The sequence below is a fragment of the Manacus candei genome, unplaced genomic scaffold (assembly GCF_025592945.1).
Source record: "Manacus candei isolate 608988 ecotype Guabito, Panama unplaced genomic scaffold, ASM2559294v1 h1tg000056l, whole genome shotgun sequence".
NCBI classification, from domain to species: domain Eukaryota; kingdom Metazoa; phylum Chordata; class Aves; order Passeriformes; family Pipridae; genus Manacus; species Manacus candei.
In genome coordinates this window covers 3,665,162-3,692,653 of record NW_026138104.1, presented here as the reverse complement: position 1 = coordinate 3,692,653, position 27,492 = coordinate 3,665,162, and the positions used below count along the sequence as shown (strand labels likewise).

Sequence of the window (27,492 nt, the reverse complement as noted above, 5' to 3'; positions counted from 1 at the left end):
AGGTGGGAGAACTGAGTCAGCAGGAATTTCGTGAAGAGTGACGAAGGGAAATGCAAAGTGCTATACCACAGGAGGAGTAACCCTATGCACCAGTGCAGGCTGGGGGCCAACCTGCTGGAAGGCTGTGTTCTAACAAAGGATCTCAGAGTCCTGCTAGACACAAAGTTGAACATGTGTGGCCCATTATGTGTGCCCTTGCAGCAAAGTAAGTCAACAGCCTCTTGGACTACATCAGAAAGAGCATTGCCAGCAGGTCAAGGGAGGTGATTCTTTCTCTCAGCACTGGTGAGACACATCTGGAGTCCCATCCTGGGCTCCCTGGGACAAGTGAAACATGGGCATACTGGAGCCAATGACCACAAAGATGGTTAAGGGCTTCGAGCTTTTGATATATAAGGAAAGGCTGAGAGAGATGGGAGTGTTCAGTCTGGAGAAAAGAAGGCTCAGGTAGGATCTCATCAGTGTGTATAAGCATCTGATAGGAAGGAGGGAGGAAGGCAGAGCAGGCTCTTCCCAATGATATCCAGTAACAGGAAAGAAGCACAAACTGAAATACAGGAAATTCCATTTAAACATAAGAAAAAACACTTTTTACTGCGAGGGTAGTCAAACATTGGAAAAAGTTACTTCTTGTGTTTGTGGAGTCTCCATTTGTGGAAATATTCAGAACCCAACTGGATGTAGTCCTGAGTATATTGCTCTAGTTGACTCTGCTCTAAGCTTGTACTTGGAGTAGACAATCTCCAGATGTTCTTTCAAACTACAGGAGTTCTGTGAAAACTTTGAGTTGGGCCATGGTCATCCAACTTCATCCAAGTGGGCTCCCAGGTTTAGATTATGCTTCTTTCAGGTCATTTTCACAAACAAACCTTCCTCCATCAGTGAAGGAAAGGAATAGTAGCCCAGATTATCACGGGATCTTCTCACCTCAGTCTTTTTTCAGCAAGACAGCTGAAAGGGGAAAAGCAATTCTTAGAGAGGGTTTATGCCTTTGATGCAAGAAGGAATGCCAGAGAAAACACCAGGGAGGAAAAGATGTTGAGTAATCATATAGAAACCAAATCTTCTCAATGAAGCAGAACTCCTAAGTGTGTGAGAAATAGAAGGAAGGACAAAGAGTTTCGCAGAAGGGCATTTAGGAAGTGACAGCAATGTTCCAAATATGATAAGAACCTGGTGACAACATGAGAGACTGCTTTACTAACAAGACTCTGTCTTCCTGTTCAAATCTGGTCATCGTATTTAAGAAAGAATTGATACAGGTAGCAAAAATGGAACATAATAATTTTAATAATAATAATAATAATGAGATAGAAAAGAGATATATTAACAGCCATAATTCCTAACCATCTGGATTCCATTGGCCATATTAGCACTTAACAGTCTAATGCTTTTCAGTGAATATCAAAGCACTTTCAAAGGAGAACCGTATCAGTACCCCAACTTTACATGGGAAGGGATATACAAGATAGTAGTGCCACCCAAAAAATCAGTTGCAGAGATGAAATTAGATTTGTTGACTACCAGAAGAGAATGGTTAACTATTCAGCCATCCTTCCTTGGGATAAAAACAAAGAAGAAGAGAATGTTCTAAGTTCAGGATCTTCTCTCTGAAAGATTTACTTGATACCTGATGGATTTAGCCTTCAAAACTAGCTCCAGTTAGATATTGATGATGCCAAGAGCTCAACAGGATTCAAAATATGGGTGTGGAAAATATTTGTATCCATTGTAGTAAATGTTGTAACCATTCCTTTAAGGGATATGCACTTTCCACGTATCAGAGCTTAAGTCAGTTCCTAACAAATATCGGCAGGTATTCTTCCAGCAGACATAACAGCACTTAACTATCATTTAAGGCGGTTTTCACAGAGTGGGAGGTTATTCTCAAGGTCAGAACAGCACAATGAGACTTACAATTGGTAAAGTGTAGTGTGTCACTGCCTACCTGGCACCAAATGAGATGAAAGCATTAATTAAGTCACTGCATGAGATACGTGATGTAACAGTTTTTAGTAATTCTAAACTAGGTAAAGTAATGCCTAATCTAATCTAATCTAATCTAATAATGTTTTATAAATATAAGCAATCATAAATGAAGCACAGCGAACTGACAGAGAGATGCATTTTGTTCTGTCTTTGCATCTTTGGGTTTGTTGAAATGCTTAATGACAGCTAATAAATATTTTATTAGGCAACCAGTTAAACAATGGCTGCTATACATTCCTCTCACAGTGGCACAATTTAGTAAACAAGCAAGGTGAGTGGGCAGGGAATTTGGACTAGATGATCTCCAGAGGTCCCTTCCAACCCAAACTATTCTGTGATTCTGTGATCCTGTGTAAATGAGGTGCAAAGACGCTTGTTCCTATTGTTCTTTGATGGGAAGGCACAGCCATTTCTTTGGTGCTATCAGGAAACTCTACCAACCTGGTCTCAACGTAGACCAGGAAATTTTCTCAAGATACCCATGTTGGTTGTCAGGCTTGGTGAACAGAGCCAAGGTTTTAAAACATGGACACCCCATCAACTGGGCCCATGCTTCTAACTCACCTATTTCAGAGAGAAATAAGAGAAACAACTGTATGTGTCTTTCTGCATATCTAACCCTTCTTCCCCATTTGAACATGTGGCCTTTGTATTGCAGCCTTATGCTGTATTTATCCCATGGACATGTACAGGTCCCAGTGTTCCTACATTCTTTACCAAAAGAAACCATCTTTGCCTTAGGAAATCAGTGCACTGTATTTTTCCTCTGCTTATTTTTTATAATGCTTTTAAATATAAACGTGGTTTTTAATAATTTCTTTTGTTCTGTAATTCCAGAGAAAGAATGATCTCTATAGTCTTTCTTCCAATGTTTCCTTCGAAGTTAAGAGCATGCCATATAAGGTGCAACCAGCAAAGCTCCCCACAGGAAGCATAGCAGTAAGTAACTGAAAATTATATCTTTGTGTGAAGTATATGTATTTGGTCATTCTGATCACAGCTGTGAAAGTTTTTGTAGATGAAAATATTGAGATTGGCCTTTCCTGTGTTTCTAGTGTAAATTCCTGAAATAATACCTAAAGGAAATACCTTTATTGCTTCCTGTGGAAGGTGGTGATATATGATACTGATTACATTTTTAAATAACTTCTTGCTGCACTAATGTGCAGACTGCTTTATTGCAATCAGGATGGATTTTTCACCCAGAAGAAAACAACAGAACTGTGAAAGCAAGTGTCTAGTTACTTTGTTTGGGGTAAAAATAAGTCTGGAGGAAATTTTTGTGCAAAATCCAAAATCATGTTTCTGTCAGGTTTAGAGATCTCACTCTTCTCCCAGCCAGCAGTTTTCTCACACAAGCATATGGATTATCTAAGCAATTCCTCTCTTATCTGTATTAAGCTTCTTTGATACCCTCTGATTTTCAGAAAGGTTTGCATACCTCTCTAGGCTTTCAACCTCACAGCACATCAAGTGCAAGATATAAGTTTACCAACTGATGTGATAGATAGATGCTAAAGTACTTGCCTTATTTGCAGACTGAGATTTGTATGGCTCTCAATTACTATATGAAAAATAAACCTTGGAGGCATAAGTTTGATTTACTTGTTTTCTTGTGACAAAGCATTGACTTTTGGGAGAACCTTAAAGGAATTTGCTCCTTATGATATCTAATACCATGGTTAAAATTCACTCTATTTTGTCATTACTGGTAGAAATAAGTAAAATATGAGTGCAAAAATTGGATCTATTATAAGTAATCTGAAATTTTATGGCTTATTGTTCTTATCTTTTTGAAGATTTATCAGTTACAGTCCTTCTTTTTTGAAGCTCTTTTCAAACTTTTCCAAGTTAAATCATGGTGAAAATACATCATACTGGTCTGTTGAGATGTGGTGGTAGGGGCAAAATATTTTCTTATATGGAAAACAGATAAAACATTTTATGGCTTACTTTGAGTGTATTTTAGAGGATACAAGGTATAAAGTTGTGTTTTGAATATGCACAGATTACATGGTTGATACGTGCTCGGGGGAGACCCAAGGTAAAATCTTGGTCCTGTATGCACAGTGACTCCAACCTCCATCATCAGGAGAACCATGATTTCACCACAGAGATTTGGTGCTTAATGCAGTATTCATCCAGAAAGGTTCAAAGGCTCCAAGCTGACAGATATACTCAGGCTCTTTTTATTTTCTTGCAGCATGTGTTCCATACCAGAAACACATGTTGTGCAGAGCTCTGTTGGTAGTGGTGCCTTCATCTGGACTGAAGTGCTTTATCCCAGGTGATAGCCTGCTGTTCTCAACAAGTGTCAGATGATCTACCAAATGATCAGATAAGCATTTTATTCTCTTATTCCAGCCAGTATAATGCTTGTTATTTGCTGCAGATGATTTACAGCAAAATGCCAGTAATGGCAACTGTAAAATGTTGAAAAATGATAGTGCTTTTATGTCGTTTCATATGTGGACATGGCAGTGGACACTTGCCAGCTCTACAGCTTGATGTGTTATATGCACCAGTTCTTTGATGTTCCACTTGCAAAAAGAAATATTTGCTTGAAGTTGGGCAAAGCTTAATATTTTTGCTCCTTCTGAAAAAGATCACTAGTTGTGTTTTAAAAGTTTCTAAAGATTTATTTGGAAGTTTATGGTTTTCTTTTAGACAGTGAAAGGATGGAAGAGGAATAAAGATTTTAATATTTTAAAATTAATTGTCAAAAGTATGTATCTCATAATCAGCTAACGCTTTAAAGTTTATATAGAGAAGATAATATCGTTAAAAGAACAGAGCATATGTCCTTCATTTAACTCATACAATGCTGTGTTCCAATTATGCAAGTTGATATTTATGTTTAGTTTTAATGGCATGAATAATCCCATACTCAGTAATCAACAGTCATGCAGTCATATTTGCAGCACTGAAGTCTTTATTTCCATCATCATGGAATGTAGGTCTTTATCTTGAACAGAGAGAGGGCCATGATAACAAAGGTGTGTGAAAAGTTATATAAATGTAAGAAAATCTTAATCTTTTATAGTAAAACATTAGAGTAAAAATGCATCAAATGGAAAATTAGCATGAAATTTAGTGGAGCTTAAACCAGAATCCACTGACATCAATAATAGTATTTCTATTAATTTTCATATGCTGGGAATTGCAGCTATATATTATACAACTGAATGGATTTCCTTGCTAACAGCTCTATCATTCAAGAGAAATTTGTCATTTTTTCTTAGAAGTATCATTATGGTAAATGATACTATCTTATTTGATGAATTCCATGTGAAACTTGAAACTACTTTTTATTACAAAAAGTACAGAGTTACAATAAGCAGCAATTTGTTCTATTTTATTTTATGATTCTTGAGCCAGTTTGGGAGTTTAATAAATTATAATTGCTTTTCTTAAATGTTTGATAGGATCTTCGGGGGGATACTTTAATGTAAACTGTTTGACCAGTGTCCTACAGTGAGTAAAACTTGTTTCAGACTAAGGCTTATACCTCCTTTTTTAGCTATTACATGGTGATAGTACTTTCATTTTAGACATGCTTATATTCCTTATGACATATATTTGCATAAACATTTGTAAAGTGTAAGCATAAATTTCAATATTAATTATGACTCCAAGCTCAAGGGAGCTTTTACATTCTATTTTGATAATTTTTTCAGAGCACATAAGAACATCATGCTTCAAAGGCTGGAATTCCTGTTTCTCACCCTCTGTAACCAAAATTGCTGAAGACTAGAGAAAGGTCATCATAGGCAGTAAAAGTAGTAGCATTAGAATAATAATCAATTTAGCTACTGTTTCTTGAAGTAGCAGAATAAATTACGGAGAAGTTATTTTTATATTTTAAAGTGTGTCTTTTAAAGGACCAGAGAGAAAAAAATAGCTTTGTGACAATCCCACTAGCTTGCGCTGAATTCTGACTATAGATGCTGGATGTTTGCACCAGTGAAACCTAATTCCTATCTTTCCACAAGGGACTGCCATTGAACCAGCAGCTTACCATATATGTTCTTCTCTGCCTTGTACTGCCTTCCAAAGGAATCAAAGACAATTTTGAGGACACACTGAGTAGCACCAAAATCAGGAGCAGAATTCAAAATGTACAAAAACCAGCAGCAAAAAAATTAATAGCTCTTTTATCTACTTACAATGTGCTTAAGCATGTCACATTTTAAAAAAAGGAAAATAAAAGCCCCTATAGAAACACTTTCACGATTAACAAGTGACTTTCATGGAACCACAACAGGGATTCTGAAGTTAAGACTATCAGAGAGCATCTGTGTGTGGATTTTATTTCCAGTTGCAAACAAAGGCTCTGTCCATAACTCTTGGGTTGGCTTCACCCTCATCTCAGTGCCTTAGCCAGATGGCATTCTTTGGCACCCTTTCCATACAAAAAGGTGTGAGACATTCAGCAGTATGGAAGACCAAAAGTCAGATGGCTCCTCTGAAGTCTGTGAGCTGTGCTTTTCATCCTCCTGACAGAGAAGCACAGTGTTTCCAGTGTTCAGCATAAGAAAATCTTGTCCTGAACAGAGAGGAAAGCCAACACGCATCTGAAGTACGACCAATATGCAACACTTGTGTAAAAATTCCACTTCTTCACATTGGCCACCTTAGATGAAAACAGATAAATCTCCCCCAAAAAATTCTCTGGCTCTGATCCTGCAGTACTAAACCTACCACATGGAGAAGAACTTCAGAAATCCAAGCTGAATAATGCAGACTTGTCTTTAATCAAAATCATATGTAATACTGTTGTGGACAGTATGGGGTGGAGGAGGGACAGTCTTCTGTGGAAATGGTGAAACACGGCAGGCAAAACTGAAGGGATGCTTTGTTTTTTAATTCCCCTCCAGCTTCTGCCTCAACTCTGTGGGTGTTCAGGACTTGTCCTGTCAAACTGTTCACCAGCAATTGCATTAGTAGCCTTGCAAGTCTTTGTGTAGAGTTTAAAGGGGGCAGCCCAGGGGCTGCGTATTCTACTGGTATATAGGCAGGAGTGAGACTGATGTCTACAAATAATCCACTGCTCAGGAAATAAATCTCGAGCACTTAGCACAACCCTTCCTTACTTTCAAAACCTAAGACAAAGAAGGATTCATGAAAAAGGGTATGGGTGTGACAGGATGGTTTCAAGATTTTAGCAGGCAAATACTTCATTAGCATAGGCCCCACTCAGGCTAAAAGAGGAGAGAGATGTGGCAGCTTTGCAGCAGCATTCTCCCTGATACAAGGCAGACCTAATTTCTGCCGTCTGTTTGGCTCATTGCTGATAATCTAAGGATTATAAACATGATGCTCTGCACTTCTATAAGATTACAGTTTCTTGTTTATGTTTCAACATTTGTCAGGCTCCAGCTGAGCTACTGAAATTACACTGCAAATTTCACTCGACTGTCTGCAAAGGCAGAGCAATAGAAGGAAGAGGGGAGAAGGGAGAAAGAATTCAGAACGCAGGCGGGACAAGCAAGGCTGAGTGTTACTGCAGCACTCATAATTGATTAGGATCCTCAGGAAGATCCACATGTTCTTATCTGGATCCATGCTGATAGGTGCTCTATAGCTATCATAAGAGCTAACTTGCCTTATTGTTTTCGTAGCCTGAGGAAAGAAAACAACACACAAATACAGCAAACCTCTAGGATGTGGCACATAAAAGAACACATGGAATGGCAGCAGAGATACTTGTAGCTGCATACACAGCTATCAGCTTTGTCCAAAACCTGATGAAATCCACTGACCCTGATGAAATAGACTGTTTCCATTGATTTCAGCAGGATCTCAATAAGGCTTTGAAGTCTGGATTGACTGTACCAAATTTTGAACAGTGAACTGGTGCACATGAGTCTTGTTGCTGTGCTACCAGTAAGTGGTCGTGTGAAATATTCGAACACCAGGCAGCACTTCACTTCTGTCTGAGAGCACCTGTGGAGCTGACGTAGCTCCCCAAACTGGATGAGAATAGCCCAAGGAGACAGGAGTGACTCAGTCAAATACCATCTGAAGAAATATGTAAAAGAAAACCCCTTCCACGAAGTAGTTGCCCATTCTGATAATTTCCACATTCAGGATGAACAATTTCAGAAGACTTTGGCTGAAGCTATCAGTACCAGAAATGATGAAATAAAATCTTTACATCTTCCCTCAGGTTTGATCTTGCTTTAAAATTGAGTCATTTTGTCAAATTCGAGAGGACAGAAAGTACTGCTGGGGTTTGCTTTTTGCTGTTGTTTTACAAATATTTGTTAAGATGGTTTTGGTAACTGGTCTATTGCTTTACTGTTCCAGCTTCACAACAACGTTAATATATGTAATCTGTATGTTGACAGTGTCAGGTTCCTTCCAAACCATAATTAAAATTTGTATCTTCCTCCATGTGGTACCTCAGAGTTTGTCCAACAGAGGAAGTGCACAGCATGGACGAGCTGGGGTTTTTTAATCAATCTGGTTTTGCTGTCTTGGAGCCCATAAATTTTCATCAGCAGTTCCCAGCTCTTGTGCTGTATGTGATCAGATCTTCAAGGCTTGCTTCAGGACAGCATTCATGAGGATTTTCAAGCAGTAGAAGGGAGATGCTTTCTTCCTGGTACAGCTGAGCTCATTACTTTCTATAGGCTTCATGTATCCCATCATAACTGCATCCCTTCTGTTTTCCCTGGCCAGTTAACCTCTTACTTGCATTCATCTTTTTCCTTAACTGGCTTTTCTGTGGGAGGAATCTCTGCAGACAATTCAGATGACCTTTTTCTCATTTTCTCTGCCCTTATGTTTAAATGCCACTCTGAACCACAAGTAGAGCTATTCAAAAACATTTTATCCTTACTAAATGAGCACTGCTCTTGCTGAATCTAATGATACAGAGAGCCTATGAAATTCTGCAGTGGTTAAGAAGTGACCCAAAGAGCAGGCTGGGGAAGGGAACTGTATTCTTACAGTGGCATAGTTGATCACTTGATCGCACCAGCACAATACCTGTTGGGACACAGGGGTGGGATTTCATGTGTTGAAATATTTTTTTCTTAGTTTAATTAGCCAACATATTTATTCTTTGTATATGCTATTCTTTTGAAACATTTTATACTAATAAGTATTTACAGCTGGTCCAGAGATGCATATTAGGTGAATGTGTTTGTTACATCAATGGTGGTATGGCCAGCACTGCAAGCACTTCATCCTCAGGGTACAGGTCAATGTTAAAATGCTGACAGCAGAAGGACTCAGCAGTGTCCTGGAATTTTCTGCATAACTCTCAGGGTAAGCTGTGGTAGAAGGCAAGTGGTATACTACATATAAAGTTGTCACCAATTTCTGTTCCCCATAACAATGAGGAATACTATAAAAAAACATGTACATCAGTAACACTCACCAGACTGCCATCTTTGCAAATACCATGTCAGAGGATGGAGCAGTTGGCTGTAGAGTGCAAAGGACTATTCCAAAGTGTCTTCCAATTAAGCATGGCAGTAGCTTGGAGATGGATCCACTGGTGCTTGCAGAACAAAAAGTCTAGCAAAAGAAAGAGGGAGAGAGGAAAGGGCTGGATGTCACTGAAAAACTGAAATTGGCCATCTACAGGGAGAGGAGTGAGAGGCACGGGAATGGAATCAGTTTTGAGCTAAATTAGAGAGTTGTGTCCAGTCTTCAAACTTAAGCTGCTGTTCCATGAATGAACAAATTAGAAAACAGTGTTGTGTTAAATTTTGGGTGCATCAAGCGGTAAGTTAATAGCAATAGAAAAAAAAAAGGTTAGAAAAGAATTTGCGATGAGTGCAGCTCGGGGACTGGACAATAGCCAAGAAATTTAAGAGTAGATTTCCTAACTGTACCTTGAGCACTGAAGAGGAAGACCATTTAAGAGTTTGTGTAATCAGTTGCTTTGCAAACTGATTTCATCATGTCATAAAGAAAATAACTTCCATCTGTCACATACTTACTCTGTTTAAGGGAGACTAGGAGTAGATGAGAGAAGTCCAACAGAAAACCTGAGAGAGAAATAACTTCCTAGGCTAACAACAAAGAGGAAAATTTGAGAAAATAAACTGACATTGAAGAGACATATTCATGACTAAAGAGCTAAGGAAAGCTCAAATTCATTCCTTCCCCCTTGGGAGAAGAGACAGAGCAAACATTCAGTGAGGTTGACAAGGAACCTTCCAAGCAGAGTCTGAGAGCATAAAATAAATTTGTTAAAAGATATGGAAGGGAGAGTGAGGAGGACAGCATGGATGGTCCCAGAAGGTCAAAACAGGAGGATTATTATTACTCTGTCCACATGAAGGTCTAAAGAGAGAATTTTGCCAAGTCAGTTAAAACCTTTGATAACTCATGTTAACACCTGCTGCTTTCTAGAGCCTCCTACAAGGAAAGAGTGCATTTCATGCTTATTTCCCACTTAGGTAATAGTCTGTATGCTTGACTTCTTTTAAGGAACATCATATCATACTGTGCATTAGGCTTTATCACAAAGACAATAAACTGCTACTTGAGTTTCATTTTTGGACTGCTTAGCTGAAATGCAAATCATCAGATAAAATGTATACTGATATATCAGCAGAAATTAAAATAAAAAAATGCAACTCATATCTACTGTGGTTTGAATTAAGAGTTTGGGCTGAAGTCAACCATTGTTTCAGAGCAGTTCAGTGTAATTCAGTTATACTGGCCTAGGCTGTGTCAGTATGGATGTGAGCAGAACTTTGCTCCTTGAATATTCTTGAAGCATCTACTCAGAAGGGTATTTTTTGCTACGCTGTATTAAGGGAAAATGGTTTGTTTGTCTGATTTGACATGAATTTGGTGTATGTGTGAATTCCATTTCTAAAAGTTACCATGAACAAGTGGAAAGGAACTTACAGTAAAAGAAGCCAACGTGGGAGAATTTCGGGGAATGTGCATTTCTAATCTGCAAAATGCTGTTGAAGTGAATGCTTCTAACCTTTGTATTCTACTGTCAGATTTGCTTTCCTTGCTTCACTTTTTTTCATTTAATGTATTCTTTTCATTTCAGATCAGAACATCTGTTATTTGGTCCACCCCAAATGTCTCCTTTGAAATCCCTTTATGGGTTATAATACTAGCCATACTTCTTGGACTACTAGTACTAGCTCTGCTGACCCTAGCTCTATGGAAGGTATGCTGTATTATTACTGTTACTGTTGCCTAAAAAAAAACCTGAAAGATACTGAAAGATACTAGAAGAGAAGATAAAGAAAGGCTGGAATTTTGTGGTCTTTAGCAGCTTGGAGCAAAAGCAACAGTACACGTGTTTTTTTTGTTTTGGCATTTCTGACATGCTAGTGTCACTGACCTTTTTGCAGGGAACTTGTTTTCAAAGTCCTCCTTTATTACTGAAGTCTAGTTATAAATGGGCATACAGAGTTTGGCTCTGTTTCCCAAGACCTATGATCCTCTTTCTCAGGATGTTTAGGTTCAAAAAGAAGTTACTCTAACTTTTGTTTTCTCTGAATAATTCAGGGATTTCCAGTTTTTGTCAGCATGGAACAACATTCCCAGCTCTGAGAATTAATTTTTAGATTTCCTTTTATGTTAGTATATCATATCTTCTGGTTTTAAAGTTTTCTACTTCTCTGTTAGTTGTTACACTCCCTTCACAAGTTTTAAGATAAGTTACTGGAAACTGCTATATTACAGGGAGCAAGTGTAGCTTTTGGCCATCCTCTCATTTCAAATTAAAAATAACTTCGAAATAATTCCTTAACTTAGAATATGGCTCATCTGTCTTTAGCAGCCTAAAGGTTATGGTTAGGTGTGCAGTCTCTGCTAACTTCCCAAATTCATCTAGTCAGGTAACAGCAGCAAAAAGCTATGTGTAAAACACGCAAGGATGAGAGGAATTTTAGCAGTACCTTTCTTTCACCTCATGTGAACATTCAACCTCGTGACTGGAAGGGTAACTTTTTGGCACTTAATTTTAGGTGAGAGGATCTCATCTTTAGTGATCTTTAGTCTAGCTTACAACACTGTCCTGTACACATTTCCCAACACACATTCCACCTCTGTTATTGTTACTGCTTGTCAATCTAAATACCTTTTCTGAATGAGCATCTTGCTGAACTGAAATTAGCAGTTTTCTCATTAGCATCACTCCGTATCAGCATTCAGACCAACTTTACATCTCCTGCAAAGACATCTTTCATATGATTTGAATTTTTAAAGCTATATTTTGGAAGTCAATGCCTTGTACATAGAACTAATTTTTCATAGGGAATGATTTGAATAGAAAAACAATATCTTCACAGTCTATCTGCCTGCCATAGGTTGTATCTGACCTTTCAGGTTGACTGAGTGAAGAATCAAACTGCAGCTGAATCTTCCTGTGGTTGTCTTACCATGACACCTTTGTTTCTGTTGATTGTTTTCTGCAGTGTGGCTTCTTTGACAGAGCTAGACCTCCTCAAGATGACATGGCTGACAGGCAACAGCTGACAAATAACAAGACTACTGATGCATAAAGGAAGAGAGCGACAGTTAAAGTCAGAATCCTGCCTGAGACTAGAAACACAATGAGGATTAAATGAAGGATTCCTTCCACCAGCCTTCCTTTGTACCTGCAACTGACATGGTGTCTTAATCTGATCTATGCAATGTTCTGATAACATGCCACATGACGGCCATCCCTGCCAAAGAAAGCAGCTTTTTCACTGCCTTACAAAGATATTCACCGCTGAACAGAATGTTTATCCCAATTCCAGTCAGTCTACGTTTCAGCAGGTGCCTGTGAACGTGTGGTATACTGAGATGGTTCCAGAACAAACCCAGATCTCTCAAGGAGAGAATGCCTTCATTGCTGTTTTGTCTAGAAGATGGACCAGGACAAACCTTCTGAATGCTACTGTATCATACAGAATACCTTTGAAACCTCCCTAAGAATAAGAACTTTTATGAAATTATTGCTCAGGGAGACAAGCAAAATATCAGTACTGTGACAGTACTTCTGAAAAACAAAGGTAGTCTGTAAAAAACTTTATAGATGGGGCACAATTATTTATTTTTCCACCTTTTTGGAATAAGTATCTGTAATAATAATCAACATAGATTTTGAGAGAAGAAAGTAAAAAAAAATAGAAATCATGTCCTTACTTTACATGTAAATAGAAAAGTACACCCATTGTACACGCAGAACACAACTTTCTTGGCTACAAGGAGTTTTGCAAAGCAGAAGATCTATGCAACGCTTTACAAGATGAGACATATGACAAACAAGTACATGTTGTATCTCTTTCAGCCCAGAGCTGGCAGTATCCCGACCAGATAACTAAATCCATGCACAGCATAGAGCAGGGGATAAGGTACCCCGTTCTTCTCTTGCTGTACAGCCGACACAGGATACAGTCATTTCTGAAAGACTGTTTTAACTTATCACAGCCACACTGGTGATATTGTGAAGTCTTAGGGGGTTTGGGGTTGGGGTAAATCTTCTTTTCCATTTCTCTGTTACTTTGTTGAAATTGCCTCAAAATGGCTATTTACAATTGTAACTTGAAATATTTGCCTTTTTTTATGTTACAGTCTACAAGCTGACAACTCTAAAGTGTTGACTTCAGCAAAGTTTAGGGCTGAATATAATTATTTCTTAAGCAAAATCTTGCAGCGAAGGTGGGCAGAATTTGTATTTATGCAGAAAAATAGGATGCCAGCCAACCAAACATGAACATAAAAAAGGAAAAATATTTTGAGTTAAAGAGTAAAAAAACACACTTAGAATTGATTATTTTTTTCCAGGTTAAGGGTTCTGAAGAAGAGATGTTTCATTATTTCTGTTCTATCGGCAAATGGTCCGTATCTCAATAGGGGCTTTAAGCTCTGATATGTGCAAATTTGTACCTGAAAGCTTGAGTCTTCCAGTGCTACCTGTGAGTGTGAAATTAGCTACATTGTGTAAACTTCATGAGGAATTGTTCATTTTCTGAAATCTACACCACACTTGCCTTCTCCTGAGCTCCTCTTCTTTCCTTTCCATCTCAGCTTCTTGATTGGCAAATGGCCTCATCCATTCTGTCACTTTTAGAAAACTGCCCTTCTGCTTCCTAATACTTCAGGACAGGAGTAGCCATGAGGCATTGTCACTTCTGTCAGTCTGACACAAGATTTTACAATTTTACCATCTCCTGCATGCAGACTAACCTGTGCAATCCAAGCAGGAGCTGTGTTATGTCTTTATTTCCAAGGCAAATTTGCAAGAAGATCTTTATGGGGTCTTTAGCTTCTCAGATGCAGAGTACCCATGAGATTAAATGAGAGGAGGAGACATATGCCTCCAAAAATGGAGGTGAAGCATCTGTGTGCTTCACACGAGCAAGAACCTCCGTTTTCTAAGGCTGGGGAGGCTTGACCACTTCCCAGTCCTCCAGAAAACCATTAACAGACTCCTTCACCCAGATGGGTTTGAGCTGACCCCTTGTAGGTTAGAGAGATCAACTGACAAATATCACCACAAAGCAAGCCTATCCCATATTTGCACACCTCTGTATCCCATGCATTCCAGGCAAAATTGTCCTTCCATGAAAGACAGTGCGCTTCTAGCTTTTGTAAATATTTAATTGTTGTGTGTAGCAGCTTCTGAAACAAGATTAGCTAGCTCATTGCAATCACATCATCTGCACAACTCTTACTCTGATGAGATAGCACCATAAGGAGATACCAAACATAGGACTTTTGTATGTGCAATACTTTATATTACTTATATACCTGAAGCATGTTTACACTGGCATTTGTGTTTGTTTTTTAAACTTTTGAATATAGTGATAATGATTACAATAAAGAAAAAAGGATTGGAACAAAAATGAAAACAAACACAGCTCTGTTCAGTATTTGTTGCAATGTGTTTTCAATCCTACATTGCTCTGAGGATGGGACTAGGTGACCTAATAAGTTCTTTGCATTTGTAACATCTATAGTTCACTTTTGAGCAATTACTCTCCATTTTAATGATGGACAAAACATGTTCAGATACTAAATTTAAACAATAAAGAACCTCAGTGACTGTTGAGCCTGGCTGGAATCCATTGGCTGCAGCTGTGTAATGTCACTGGAAACCAAATTAGAGGCACATGATCTGACAAACAGTTACTTTGAGCAATACTTTGTTTTATATTTCTACATCCTTGTAGATTAAACTTCCCCCATGGAAATGTCTGGAGCTGTGTGCTGTCAAGGACTGTAGTCTTTATTCCCAGCATTTGTGGATAGCTTTGGCTGCAAATTGCAAACAGCTTTGTGAAGATTTCTGGGTTTCAGTGCTTGCCAAGAGTGTTTATTCCCTGGGGAGATTGCATCCTGGATGTGGACACTAGCAAGCAGTTGACATAATCTTCCCCCCCAGTATATCAGTAATGTGCTGCATGATAACCTCTGCCACATCCCTACGTGACTGAACTTTTGTTTCAGTGACATCAGCCTTGTAATGAGTTACTAAATGCAGCTTTGTGTACTGGTAATTCAGCCTTATGCTTCCCAATGTATGTGGTGAGCTGCTGATGGCTGGGAACACAGCAGTAGTCCAGAGAGCAGGAAAAGCAAAAGGTTACTTTAAAAATTAGAGTCTTTTAAAACTCCATTGCTATGACCGCCACAGCACTCTAGTAAACAGAAAGACATTAGTCTTTTATTTCACATGCTTCTTGCTGAGTTTGAGAAAGGCTGTCAGGTTATTTAATCCATGCAACAGACTGTATCTAGTGTCAAGTGGCATTTTCTGTTTCATGAAAATTTCAGAATTTACATAACAGGGATCAGTACATTTGAACATGTTTTCACTTGCATATTTACAGTTTTCATTTTACCACAGGTTAATTTTTTGTTGTCACCATTCTGTAACTCATTTACAGTTTTTTCTGTCTTCTGCTGATAGCTTTTGCAGGTTTCCCACGTTAGACAGCTCTTGAAAATGGCACTGATTCTCTCTACCTTTTAGCTGTGAATTTCTCATTCATTAGCATGAAGGATCTTCTGGTAGGCACGGCATCCATTAACTAAAAAGCCTTTTGAAACCAACAAATCACCTAAGCATACAAAGGGGAAAGAAAACCCCAACCAGCCATGGCCTATAGTATTCCACTACATTGCAGCAAGGGTTTTTTTAATGAAATACCGTCTGACACACTGCGTTTAGGAATTGTTTATGAGTGTGTGTTTTATTTATGATTGTTGGCAAAGATCCATATTAAAATGTAGTGTAATGGTAGTGCCTCTTGACAATAAAAAGTCTTGAATTCAGCTCGTGCAGGCGCCATGATGTGACACAGCAGGAATGCTTTTAATATTGAAGGACTGGTCTTGTTTTGCCTGTGTGTTGTATTTGAGGGGCACTTAACTATTCAAGATGCTATCCTACTGTACACAGTGATTTTTAGAAAAGAAGAATGGAAATAATTGTTCAACTCACTTTTCAGATGGTTTCATTTGTTTTCAACATGTTTCTCTACTTAACCAATGCACCACATTTCATTTGGTTGTGTATTGTTCTGTGTTTCAGTAAAGATTTGTAAAGCAGACTTCAGTGAAGGCTCACAGGAGACACAGGCTTAGATCTGGATTAATCTTTTTCCATTTTAGGCACAGAAGAGGCATCAGGAGTTATCTCAGATGTCTGCTGAGACTTCTAAGAATGTTATAGCGTTTTTGTAACAACTACTCCTATGCCAACTACAAGAAAAGCAAGACTTTATTTTTGAGGATCCAACAGTCATGCCCTCCTATGTGCCCTGTATATGAGGGTATATATACAGATATACCTACATACATATATATATATATATATACATTTACCAGAGCATGGGTAAATGGCACAATTAAACTAGGGGTAGGATGAATTATTCACAGTTTGACTTGGTGCACCAGGAAGAAACTTCCCAGTGGAGAAGGACGAAGACTAAATTTTTTCAGTGCCTAAAATTAGGAAAGATTTCTTTTCCTTGAGGAGACCATGACACCACGGAAGTCCTGTCCTTCAAGCACCACGGGTACAAGCATAAACACAAGGTGTCTGGGCACAAGGGACTTGATATCAAGCAGTTAAGGAGGCTGCAGGATACTACATTAACTATAAATGACAGAGAGAAGGAGTAGGAGGCTCTAGAGGAGAAATCAAACCTTTAAACACATAGATGTTATCACAGAGTAGATCAGGAACAACAAGAAGGTTGATTATTAGGAGGGATGGCTTGGAAATAAGGCTCAGCTACAGGATATGAGAAGTTTTGACCCCAGAAAATAATGAGACTAATGATCTACTACAGTGATATTTTTTTTCACAATGGCCAAATGATTCACTGCTCATGCAAAGTTTAAGGAAAACCATTTCCCTAGTAATTAGATAATGAAAAGAAAAAATATCTACAGCTGTGACAGGACTGTTGAGTTAACTGTGAATCTCTCTCATTCTTAAATGAAGGGCCATATTCATTGACTTTGAGAGAGGGAAGGAGGTGGTAAAGACATGACGAATTTCTTCCAGCTTTTGGCTTCATTGCTGTTTCAGAATGACTTCAGTATTTGCTGAGGCTGTGTGACATCTTTCACTGCAGTAGTACAGACTGTGCTATCCGAAGGTAATAGAAAGGCATTTCTTTCAAACCAGTAAAAACTAAATCTTTTGTGGAAACTTTCTGTCTATGTCTGGCTTACCCAGCAGACCCAAGGAGTAAAGTGGTGTTTAAGCGGGATGGTTTTTATTGATCAATTGTTGCTACATACACAAAGAAGCTTCTACATGCATGTAGGAAACTTCAGTCCTTATATACAGTTTTAAGTAGTTTAACTGAAGTAACAGATGAAGGAGGCACAACTAAGTCAGCAATGGAATTGAAAAGTTAATTGATGTAGTGAAGATGACAGTCCTATTTAATTTTGTCTGTAGTGAGTGTCTTGCTTGATATTTTCGAAGTTTACTGTTTCTTTAATTCTACATTTAATATATTATGGTACTAATGAAGCACTTAGACATTATAAACAGTGATATTTGTGTTTAATGTAACAAGATACTTGCTAACAGATCAGACAGGGCAGTTACTCCCACAAGAAGAGAAAATGCTGACACCATAAGGGTTTTCAGTCCTTTGGACATATTCCTTTTGCCTCAAAGATTTCTGGAGCATCTTGATCAGCTCCGTTGGTTGCAGCTGATTTAATATTATTTGATCCATTGGCTCATCCACTATCAATGGGTTTGGATCACAGATAATCAATGCCATCTCCTCTGCATCTGCTTCTTGTTTAAAATGCTGAGGATATCTCCCATCTCGTGAACATGTCTGCAGCTTTTCACTGATTCCCATATGATTGGTGAGAATCTATTCTACTTGATTTTGAGGATAAGGCATGTTTAGTCTCCACCCCACTTTTCTAATGCCCATATATACACAAAAAAATCAGTCCTATGGTGTCTATTACAGATTATTTCACTAAGCAACCAGCCAAGTCTTTGTTCTGTAATTTAGTAGAACAAAGTAAGCCTGAACTTGACCCTCCAGCCATTTTAAGCAAACAACATCTGTGTGAAGCCATTAGATTTCCACTACATTGACTCACTGCAATGTCTTCAAGAGAAAATCTTCTTACATAACATGTTGTGGACTTCTCAGTGTCATCACTACAGCTGGTATGTTGTATCAAACATATACTGATCTTAGGTGGACCACTTGAGCTCATTTTATTATCTCAAAAATGCTTTATCTGGAGAGTGGGAATGAAGTGCAGGAAAAAACTGTGAGTTGTCTTTTGCAAGGATGTTCAGAAAGAGACAGTGAGTTTTTAACTACTGTCCCTCAAAAGGGACCTCCTGGGCAGGTTTGCAGGAGAAGGGGAGATGGCAGAGAGGGGTGTTAGCAGCACCAAGGAGGAGCAGTGCCTGGAAAGATGCAGATTGACTCCAGCATACAACATTTCCCCAGACCTGGCATGAAGAGGGGCTTCTTCAGCTGCCATAGTACTGAGAGGCTCTGTGCTTGGCCTCCCTTTTTCCTCCCTACACTCTCTTCCTTTTTCTTCCTACCTTGCTCCTTCCTGCAGGCTGCTGGCTTGTCTACCCTCCAGCTACCTCACAGATCCTCCTTGTGCTTCCAGGTGTAAATCCCCACCACCACTACAGTGGCACCAACTCCCCAGCTCGCTCTCCCTCTCTCCCCACTTCTGACTTCACCAGCTTCTTCTTGGCACTGTGATGGGCACCACAGGTCTCCCAAAGACTGATCTCACTCCATGGCTACTCCCTACCTCCTCTCCAGGGAGGCTTGGGCTGAGCTCAGTCCAGTCAGAGAGGATACAACGACTATGTGCTTCTCACAGGGCTATGGAATGGATACATGAGGAGCAGCTTCTAATTGCCATTTCACACAGGTACCCAAGTACACATTGGGGATAGCATCCCCAAATAACTCATATCCTGCTGTTTCACACACACATATGCCTTCTCAAATATAAAACATCTCTCTGGTCTGCTCTTGTTGCTCCATGTACTGTCTTGGATCGGGGTGTTGGCATGCTTGTACTATGTGCTAAGCATTGAGCAAATTTGTGGCACAGAAACCCTGCACTTCAAATATAAAATATGGAGCAGCAGATGGATGTAATAAAACAGAACCATACGGAAACAATGACACAATTATGAACAGCATAATAGGCAATGGTCATAGCATGCCAGGGCCATAAGCAGACTTCCTATTCTGGATTCCTAAATTGGGCATCGTAATACCTAAATAGAAGCCATCTGGCCCATCAAGGCAATCCGAGGCATCTCTCCTAGTTACTCCAATGTCTTATACAGCCAGTAGAAGTGACAGCTGTGGGTTTACTTTTCAGCAACTCCCTTGAGCCCATCCAGCAACATCCGAGTCTGGTGCCAAGGAGGAAACAGCACGCACCAAGTTGGGCTTTTTTTCCTGCCATGCTGAGGGCTGAGGCACTGGGTGCTGTCTCAAAGCCACTTTTCAGAAGAGCACTGGTGTGCAAGGTAGGGTAGACAAGCAGCCAGAGTCTGTGCCCACCTCATCTCAGCCCTGTGTTGCCTGCTCTGCTCTCAGCCATGCTGCAGTTCACAACAGCCCACAGTGCAGTGGGACTACAGAGCTGCAGGTCTGTAGGGGTTCTCTGGCTGCAGTCATCCAAATGGAGTGATATTCTGGGACTGGAAAGTTGTGATCTGTGCCCATAGTAGTGAGCAGTTTGCATCGTCTGTATTACAAAAATGCACAAGCAGGCCCAAAGCATGGACTTTCATGCATCCTAGGATGGTCCTCTCTCCCTAAGTGCCACAAGGACGCTTGCTCTCCTGTGGTTCCCGGGTGTCCAGCATCCTTTTCTGCATCAAAGACACTGATACCATGAGAAGGTTGAAGCATATGTCTCTTACCAGACATGTCCATCACACAGTTATGCTCTTCTGAAAAATAAAGGTTGTTCAGATCCTGAAAGGTTGAATAACTTCTAGCATTCACTTGCACTGCTTTGTGGTTGAGCAGAGTAGCCAAGATGCTGTTATATGCAGAGTGTCCCTTTCTGCTTTGGTCCTTTCTTGAGCCTGCCCATGTGTGGTGTCATCTAAACAGGCTCAGTGGCTTTGGGCCTCCCACAAACTTTAAGTTATTCTGCACCAGTTGCAAAAGCTCTGGCAATGAAGTGCTCATGCTGAGACACTTCTGAGTATGTGCAGTAAAGCGTGAGCATTTACAGACAGCAGCAGTAGAAGCAGCACTGCTGGATACCTCCACAGGCTGCTGCCCCAAATGGTATATGGTCCAAATTACTTTGTTGAATAAGGCTCCTAAATTCCTCTTAAATCAGCCTTAGGTTTGCTAACAGTTAGTCTAAATGTGGTCCCTTGTCAATAAATGAACTTGAAGAAGTCTGGAATTCCAACTATGTTCTTTGAGATCCCCAATGAATATCTTGGAAGGTTTACAGCCTTGCCATGTTCTGTGGATCATTTAAGCATTTAATTTGTCAGATGCTCAGAGAGTCACCATTTTCATGTTTAATTTCCTGAATATACCAGGCAAAATTTTTCAAACTTGATCACTTACAACGAGCACCTGTATTTGTATATCAATGCCTTGCTCTGCCATGCTCTGAACCCTCATGTCTGAAAATCAGCTGCTCTAGATACCTACATATGGCTTTAGGAACCTAAGTTTTGGCAGCCAAATTCATGTTTGTGATGCTTTCACGTGTTTTTAATAACAATCTAAACATAAACCAGACCAAAAAAGAGAGAAGTGAGGGGAAGGAAAAAAAACCCCAATACTCTGTAGGATATCTATGTGTTGACATAAAATATGGAATAATCCCTGCCTACTGCATCTATGTGTGCAGAGTTTTCTTTCAAATGTGAATTATTGAATCAGTAGTTCAGACTGTCCTTGGAAGAGAACTACTGTATCTCACACTTACCAAAACAGCAGGCTCCACACTGAGATGTTTTGCAGTGGAATTCAGGTGCACACCATGCTTCAACAGAAGGTCTTCACTTGCTCCCATGTCCTTACCTTATTTTCCTGGTATTTCTCAAAGATGAATTTTGGTGTCACTGATAAGTCAAGGTTTTCATGTTTTCTGTTCTTATGCTGTTGTATTAGCGGGCTGCAGCTCCGGGCATTAGGCCCACCCTGCAAACTGACAGCCTCAGGAGGGCTTCTGGGTAAAGAAAAAGTTAATGGTATGATGCCACGTTTGGCAGCACAAAGGACATGCCCAGGGTTGCTGGCATCAGAAATTACTTTGGTTTTAAATTTGCAATTTGCCAATGGGATTTGTTTTTAAACTTACAAATATGGTAGGCTCATCAGCTTACCTTCAACATCAGAAAAAAGCTGCCTGAAGCTCCCTTGGCAAGCTGTGCTTTAAGCTTGTTCAGGAAAATTAAACCCACATTTTTTGTTTCATTAATAGGGGCAGACAGCACACCACCACATCAGCGGAGTCAGTACAATGGGGTGGGGAAACACTATCTCAATGATTTGAGACTGCTGCTATGATTTCTCCATCCAGTAGACTAAAGGCCAAAAAATCCCAAATTTCTTCTGGGGATTACACTTACCTCTCTCTCCACAGTTGGTTCTCTGGTGAACAGCACAGCTGTGAGCATGTTTGGACAGGTCCATCCACAGTTCCTCTGGGAGGAGAGCACAGGCTGGGGATTTCAGTTAAAGGACAGAGCACCTTTATCAGCACTTCAGCTTTTACCACGATGCTGTTACTCACCAAAAAGGCCAAAATAGCATCCAGTTGTGGTCCCCTCATTCCTGCCCTTAGTTATAGTGTCAGACAAGGCTCTCAGGTTGGGGAACTCTTTTATCATGCCTAGGAAGTGGTTCAGCTGCAGTGACCCTCCAGACATGAAAAGCAGGAAGTGTTTTTCACACAAAGACTGGAAGGGCATGTGCCTATGCCCAAAACTTTAACTGAAATTCAGAATTATCACCATACTCTCACCAGAAGAACATTTAAGTGTGAAAATTGAGCGCTTTCACTGTGTACCTTCTTCCTGCTCCAGAGAGAAGCTACAGAGAAGAATGAGAGTTGTGGAGCTGCCACAGCCTTCTACATACTGTTTGCTGTGATAAAATCCTCCCAAGCAGGATGTGTCCAGAACCTTCAGATTTCAGTCTGGCCCAGAGTTTGCAGCAGGAGCTACAGAGGCCACAAAGTTCCTTGCTCAAGCCATAAATTTAGGCAAAGATTTCCCTTCCTGTGTTTGCACCAGCACATGCATACTCCTTTCCCATGCAATGTTAGGCAAGAAGATGAATTTCACCTAGACAGAAGCATCTGATGGGGTTTAGCACTTCCATGGCTTTGTGTGTGTGACTCAGCTCACTGGCTGTTGTCAGATGTTCTATAATGCCTTCTTCATTCTTTACATTCAGTACATCTCAGTTTGGCTTACACCAACCAAAAGTCTTTTCCATGTTTTTCTTCCTTACAAGGAAAATAAACTTGTAAAGAGGGAGAAGTGAAGGGTTACATCTGGAAAGAGTTATGGCTGTGGCTCAAAGGAACAACTGGAATGCCTGTAATGCGGAAGTTCCTTCCACAAAGTCATTTCTTTCCTCATCTTGGGAAGTACAGATGCAGGCTGCTGCTGTTCACAGAGCATAGCCCCAGTGCAAATTCCAGTGAGGGATGCCAACAGCATCCCTGCTGAGAGCACGGGTGGTGATTTATAGCAGTGCTACCCACTCAGCCTCATGGACACCATCAGGAGCATCTCAGCATCAGAAACTCTGCCTGTGTTGAAACTAATTACAAGAAGCCCCAGCCATAATAGTAGCAGCAAATTTTATAATTGGTTAATTCTTGGTACATAATTTTTGGTACATATTTCTGACAAGCTGAGTGCTTGCAGACCCCACTGAAGTCAGCTGGCATTGGGGGTGTTGGCAGAGGTAAAGACCCTTTGCCCAGATGTTAACTCTGAGATCAGCAGCACCAAGTCCACCACAGCCTCACAACTTCATTCACCTGTTACAGGTATCAGGTTGGAGGGTGACATCTTCCACCTTCAAGCTCAACTCCAAATTTTGAGGAGCATGTGGAATGAAGAAAGGAAAATGGTTTTTTTCAGTGTAAATTAGCGATGGGGAAGTACATATACAGAGGATCCAGCCCACATCTCTTGCATGTCTAGGATTTCCCTCTGACTTCAGTTCTCAAGAGTTGGGGTTGACTTTTTTTCTTTCACACAGGTGAATGATATGCAGTTCAAAACCACTCCTTTCCAAGCTGATGTAGTTTGTCATTAAATTGTTTTTAAACAAAAACTTGATTTCTTGTTCTGATATTTAAGTTTTTTCTGCATCTGCTTTTATTTTTAAAATAAGTTTTTAAAAGAAGAAACTCATCCAGATACTTAAGAAGGTTCAATTTTTGAAACCATTAATATTTATTTAAGCAAAATTTACAAAGCTATTTTAAATTCACGTGGTATCTGTAAAACTATTGCCTCTTAATTTTTTTACACAGAGTTTGTAAGTTTGCTAGTTCATATACAAAGCAATTTTAAAATAATGAAAATCAGAGAAGATAATAAAACAAACTATGAGGCAGTAGCGTTTAGAGTGATGGATTTATTTTTATCCATTCATAAGGCATAGAGTGTTTGTATATAGAGTATCCTGCACGCTGTTCTTGTTTTGCTTTTCCCCAGCATGCCAGAGTCAGGACAAGGTTCTGTGAGAAGTATTGAACTCTACTTGTTTTTAAAAATACCATTCAGTGGAGAACAAAAACTACCATTCCCCATTGTGGATCTTCCCTTTTTTGTCTGAGATATTCTAACTTCTCTTTGCAGTCACTTTTTCTTTCCTTTCTGAAGTGTCTAATACAGAACAAAACTACACCAAAGTGAAAGTATTGATTAAAAAAAGAATTTGCTATTCATGATGATGTTTAGTGTATTTTTTGAAAGAACTGTGAGCAGAACAGCTACCAGTGTTCCAAACAAGCAACATCTGTCGTGCATCTAGCAACTGACTTCTCAAACATTTCCATGTGTGCTTGACTTGCATCTCCAGCAGCTATTCCTGGTAGTTATATGTGTCACGAGAATGGGTGTAGAGGAGAAATTATGTTGGAAAACAGTGAAAATCACTGTGGAAAAGCTTGCACAGACACATGGAGATCTCCTTGCTCACTCTTGGAACAAATCCAGTGGTCCCTATTGAAAGCACGGGTCTAACAGTCCATCATGATGAATCCAAAGACAATGCTGTACCTCGGATTTTGCCATTCTTCATGCTTGGGTGCTTATTTGCATCTCCTGAGCATCCAGTTATGCAGGAATTAATTATTCAATTCATCTGAGAGATATTCTGACTTGCCAGCTATTTAGCTGTCCTCACTATTGAAAATTCATGTCTCAATTGCAGTCCATATTTATTTTACTTCAGCACACAGCAGTTACTTCCTCTTCTTACACTTTACTTTTGAACAGGGAGTTTGCTATCAATGTTATATCAATATCAGTATTTTATATAAGTATTACAGTAATGCTTGTGTTTCCTATGAAATTATTGATAAAAAACTTTAAATAACACAGGAGCAGAATTGGATACCTCTAGAAATACACTCACTCATTGAAGACACTTCAGTGCCAATGTTGTCCTGCTTCTAAATCATAATTTGTCATATATTGTCTATTTAGTTGGTAATCCACCCAATGTGAGCCACACTGATTCTGACTGAAGCTACTTTGCAGTCAAAGAACCCTACAAAATCAAATGTCTTAAAGAACTCCGCCTTTCATCACTGCTGCAGCTTTTATCAAACACATTTATAGTCTCATTTTTGAGATGCAGGTACACAAGAGCAGATTTCCCATCAATGTTTCTTGATAGACCAAAAAAATATGTTACCCACACTGCACTATTAACACACTAATGTGAAGCCAGAGCCATTAGCAACAGAGAACACAGGGCTACTCAGGAAACTACAGGATTTATTCCAGATGGAACTGTTCCATGTCAACCTCCTTTTGAGGTACTAACTTAACCCTAACAGTTAATGCAGAATCTTTTCTTGACATCTGAGGTGACATCCAGCAAGGAAGGGATAAATCATTACATTTTACCCACATTTAGAAAACGTGTACCACTGACAGTGACAGTTTTAGTCAGTCCCAATGATAAAGACAACCCTGTTTCCTTGCCTAGCAGGAGATTGGTTGCCCCACCGAGATCAGTCATGTCTGGGCCCTGAGTTTGTGGGTGTCTCTTCTGCTTTAAAGAAATGCATTTAGATGGGAAATGCATTGTTCTGAAACCAATGCTGAAGAAAATAATTCAGGGAGGTGGTGTGGTGTGCAAAGAGAGCAGGAAAAGCTTGTGAGCATTTATGCTACAAAAAGTTAATTTTGGACTTGTTTGTCAAATGTAAAAGAGAATTCCTCTTTGGAGGCACTGATTTTAATGGTAATACTATAAAAGCTATAAAAGACTCAGGAGCACTGAAAAGAAAATTGCATCCCTTTGTCATCACAGAGTCAGAGCTGCTACCAAAACCTTCCTTCTCTCCACATGTGGTGGGGGTTGGAAGAAAGAGGATGAGTATGTCTTTGTGGATATCTTGACTGGTGTGGGAGAGCAGCTGCTCTTCTCAAAGCCTTCCACAGCTTTCTTAATGAACAAGGAAAGGGAAATTGAAAACTGGAAGTTGATAAGCATTCTAGCTTGCCCCATTTCTGGCTTCCTTATATTAGAAACACACAAAATGTAGTGGGAGATAGGATGCCTCTGTATGACATCTCTGTTGTAAATGTGTTAAGTGTTATAACTGTGCGTACAGACATACTGACACAAAACTGCTGCAATCATACTTAAAGTTTGGCCTTTACTCCTAAAATGGAAAGCAGCCATGTAATTATTTACCATGACAAGAATAAAATAAACCTTGCATGCAGCATAGGTTTAAGGGGGGAAGGAGAAGGATTTTATATATAACCATGCTCTAAGGATCCTGATTTGGCTGGGTTTCCATTGGTTTTTCTTTGGGAAATATTTCTTATCAAGATGTTTTTTGGGATCTTTCTTGTCTTTTCTGTTCCTTGGAATTTTTTCTTAAAGAAAATGTTTTAAAATTCTAAGTATAATCACAATTTTTTATTCTTTACCTTTACAAACTCAGAGGTGCCCTAGCTTCTACCCTACTCAACATAGACTGCCAGGTAGCTGGGGGAAAAATGCTTCTTTACAAATTGAAGCTCAAGTTTCTTCCTTTCTTTACTCCCTTGTCCAGTCACCCAGATTAATTCTGAATTGAGAACATAATTTAGAGCCTTTATTGCTTTCCCTGATGCCAGAGGACATCTATTTTTTTAATGGAAAATCTTCATAAATAATACTTTGCTTAAATAAATGTGCTGCAGAAACTAAATTGTTCTGAGCCTTTTCCACCCAGGCAGCCTGCAAATAAACGGCCTCATGGAAAGGGCTGGGACACGAAGCCAGGACAGCAGTTGAGATGTTTACTAACTGTGGTGGGATGGTCTTCTCAGGTGTGACACATAAACACAGCCACTCACCTGTGTATCCACAGCAGCCTTATTAATCCTTGTCAACATCCTGATCCACACTATGCTGTGTGCTGATGTGCCATGGCCAGGCACAGCAGAGGACACCCTGCATGGGCTGGATTCACAGCTGCCAGAGCTGCTCCTGCCCCTCCACTCCCACCAGCAAACATCACACCGATATAAATGACAAATGTGTTGAGGGGAATGAGATTAGATAAGGAATGAGAAAGAGGGAGGAGGCAAAAGAGAAACGCACTCCTTCTGCTGACATGTCATCACTGGAACATCTGCCTTATGTCTGGGTGTGCTAATGATCTCCTCTCTGAAACCCCACTGCAATACAATTAGGGCTGATAAATCACAAGGGGGGTTTTTTGGAGTTTTTTTCTAGTTTTAAGGTCCCAGATGCTACAGTGGAAAAAAAGGAGGCAAAAAGAAAAGAATGGGCCATTTATCTCACC

At 39.6% G+C, this 27,492-nt stretch overlaps 1 protein-coding gene across 4 annotated transcripts in view; it reads left to right on the top strand.

The window, feature by feature from the left end:
- Window positions 1–27,492, top strand: part of ITGA8 (integrin subunit alpha 8) — a 361,437-nt gene that overhangs the window by 94,333 nt on the left and 239,612 nt on the right. Inside the window, exons 28-30 of one of the 4 annotated variants that reach the window (XR_007907024.1) lie at window positions 2,827–2,928; window positions 11,018–11,140; window positions 12,396–13,752. Coding sequence is in view for 3 of the 4 variants with exons in the window: in XM_051802543.1 (XP_051658503.1) it covers window positions 2,827–2,928; window positions 11,018–11,140; window positions 12,396–12,482 (312 nt within the window). In the remaining variant the exon portion in view is untranslated. Of the gene's footprint in view, window positions 1–2,826; window positions 2,929–4,192; window positions 4,976–11,017; window positions 11,141–12,395; window positions 16,482–27,492 lie in introns of those variants that run through there. The other 3 variants (XM_051802543.1, XM_051802544.1, XM_051802545.1) reach the window with 3 other exon arrangements.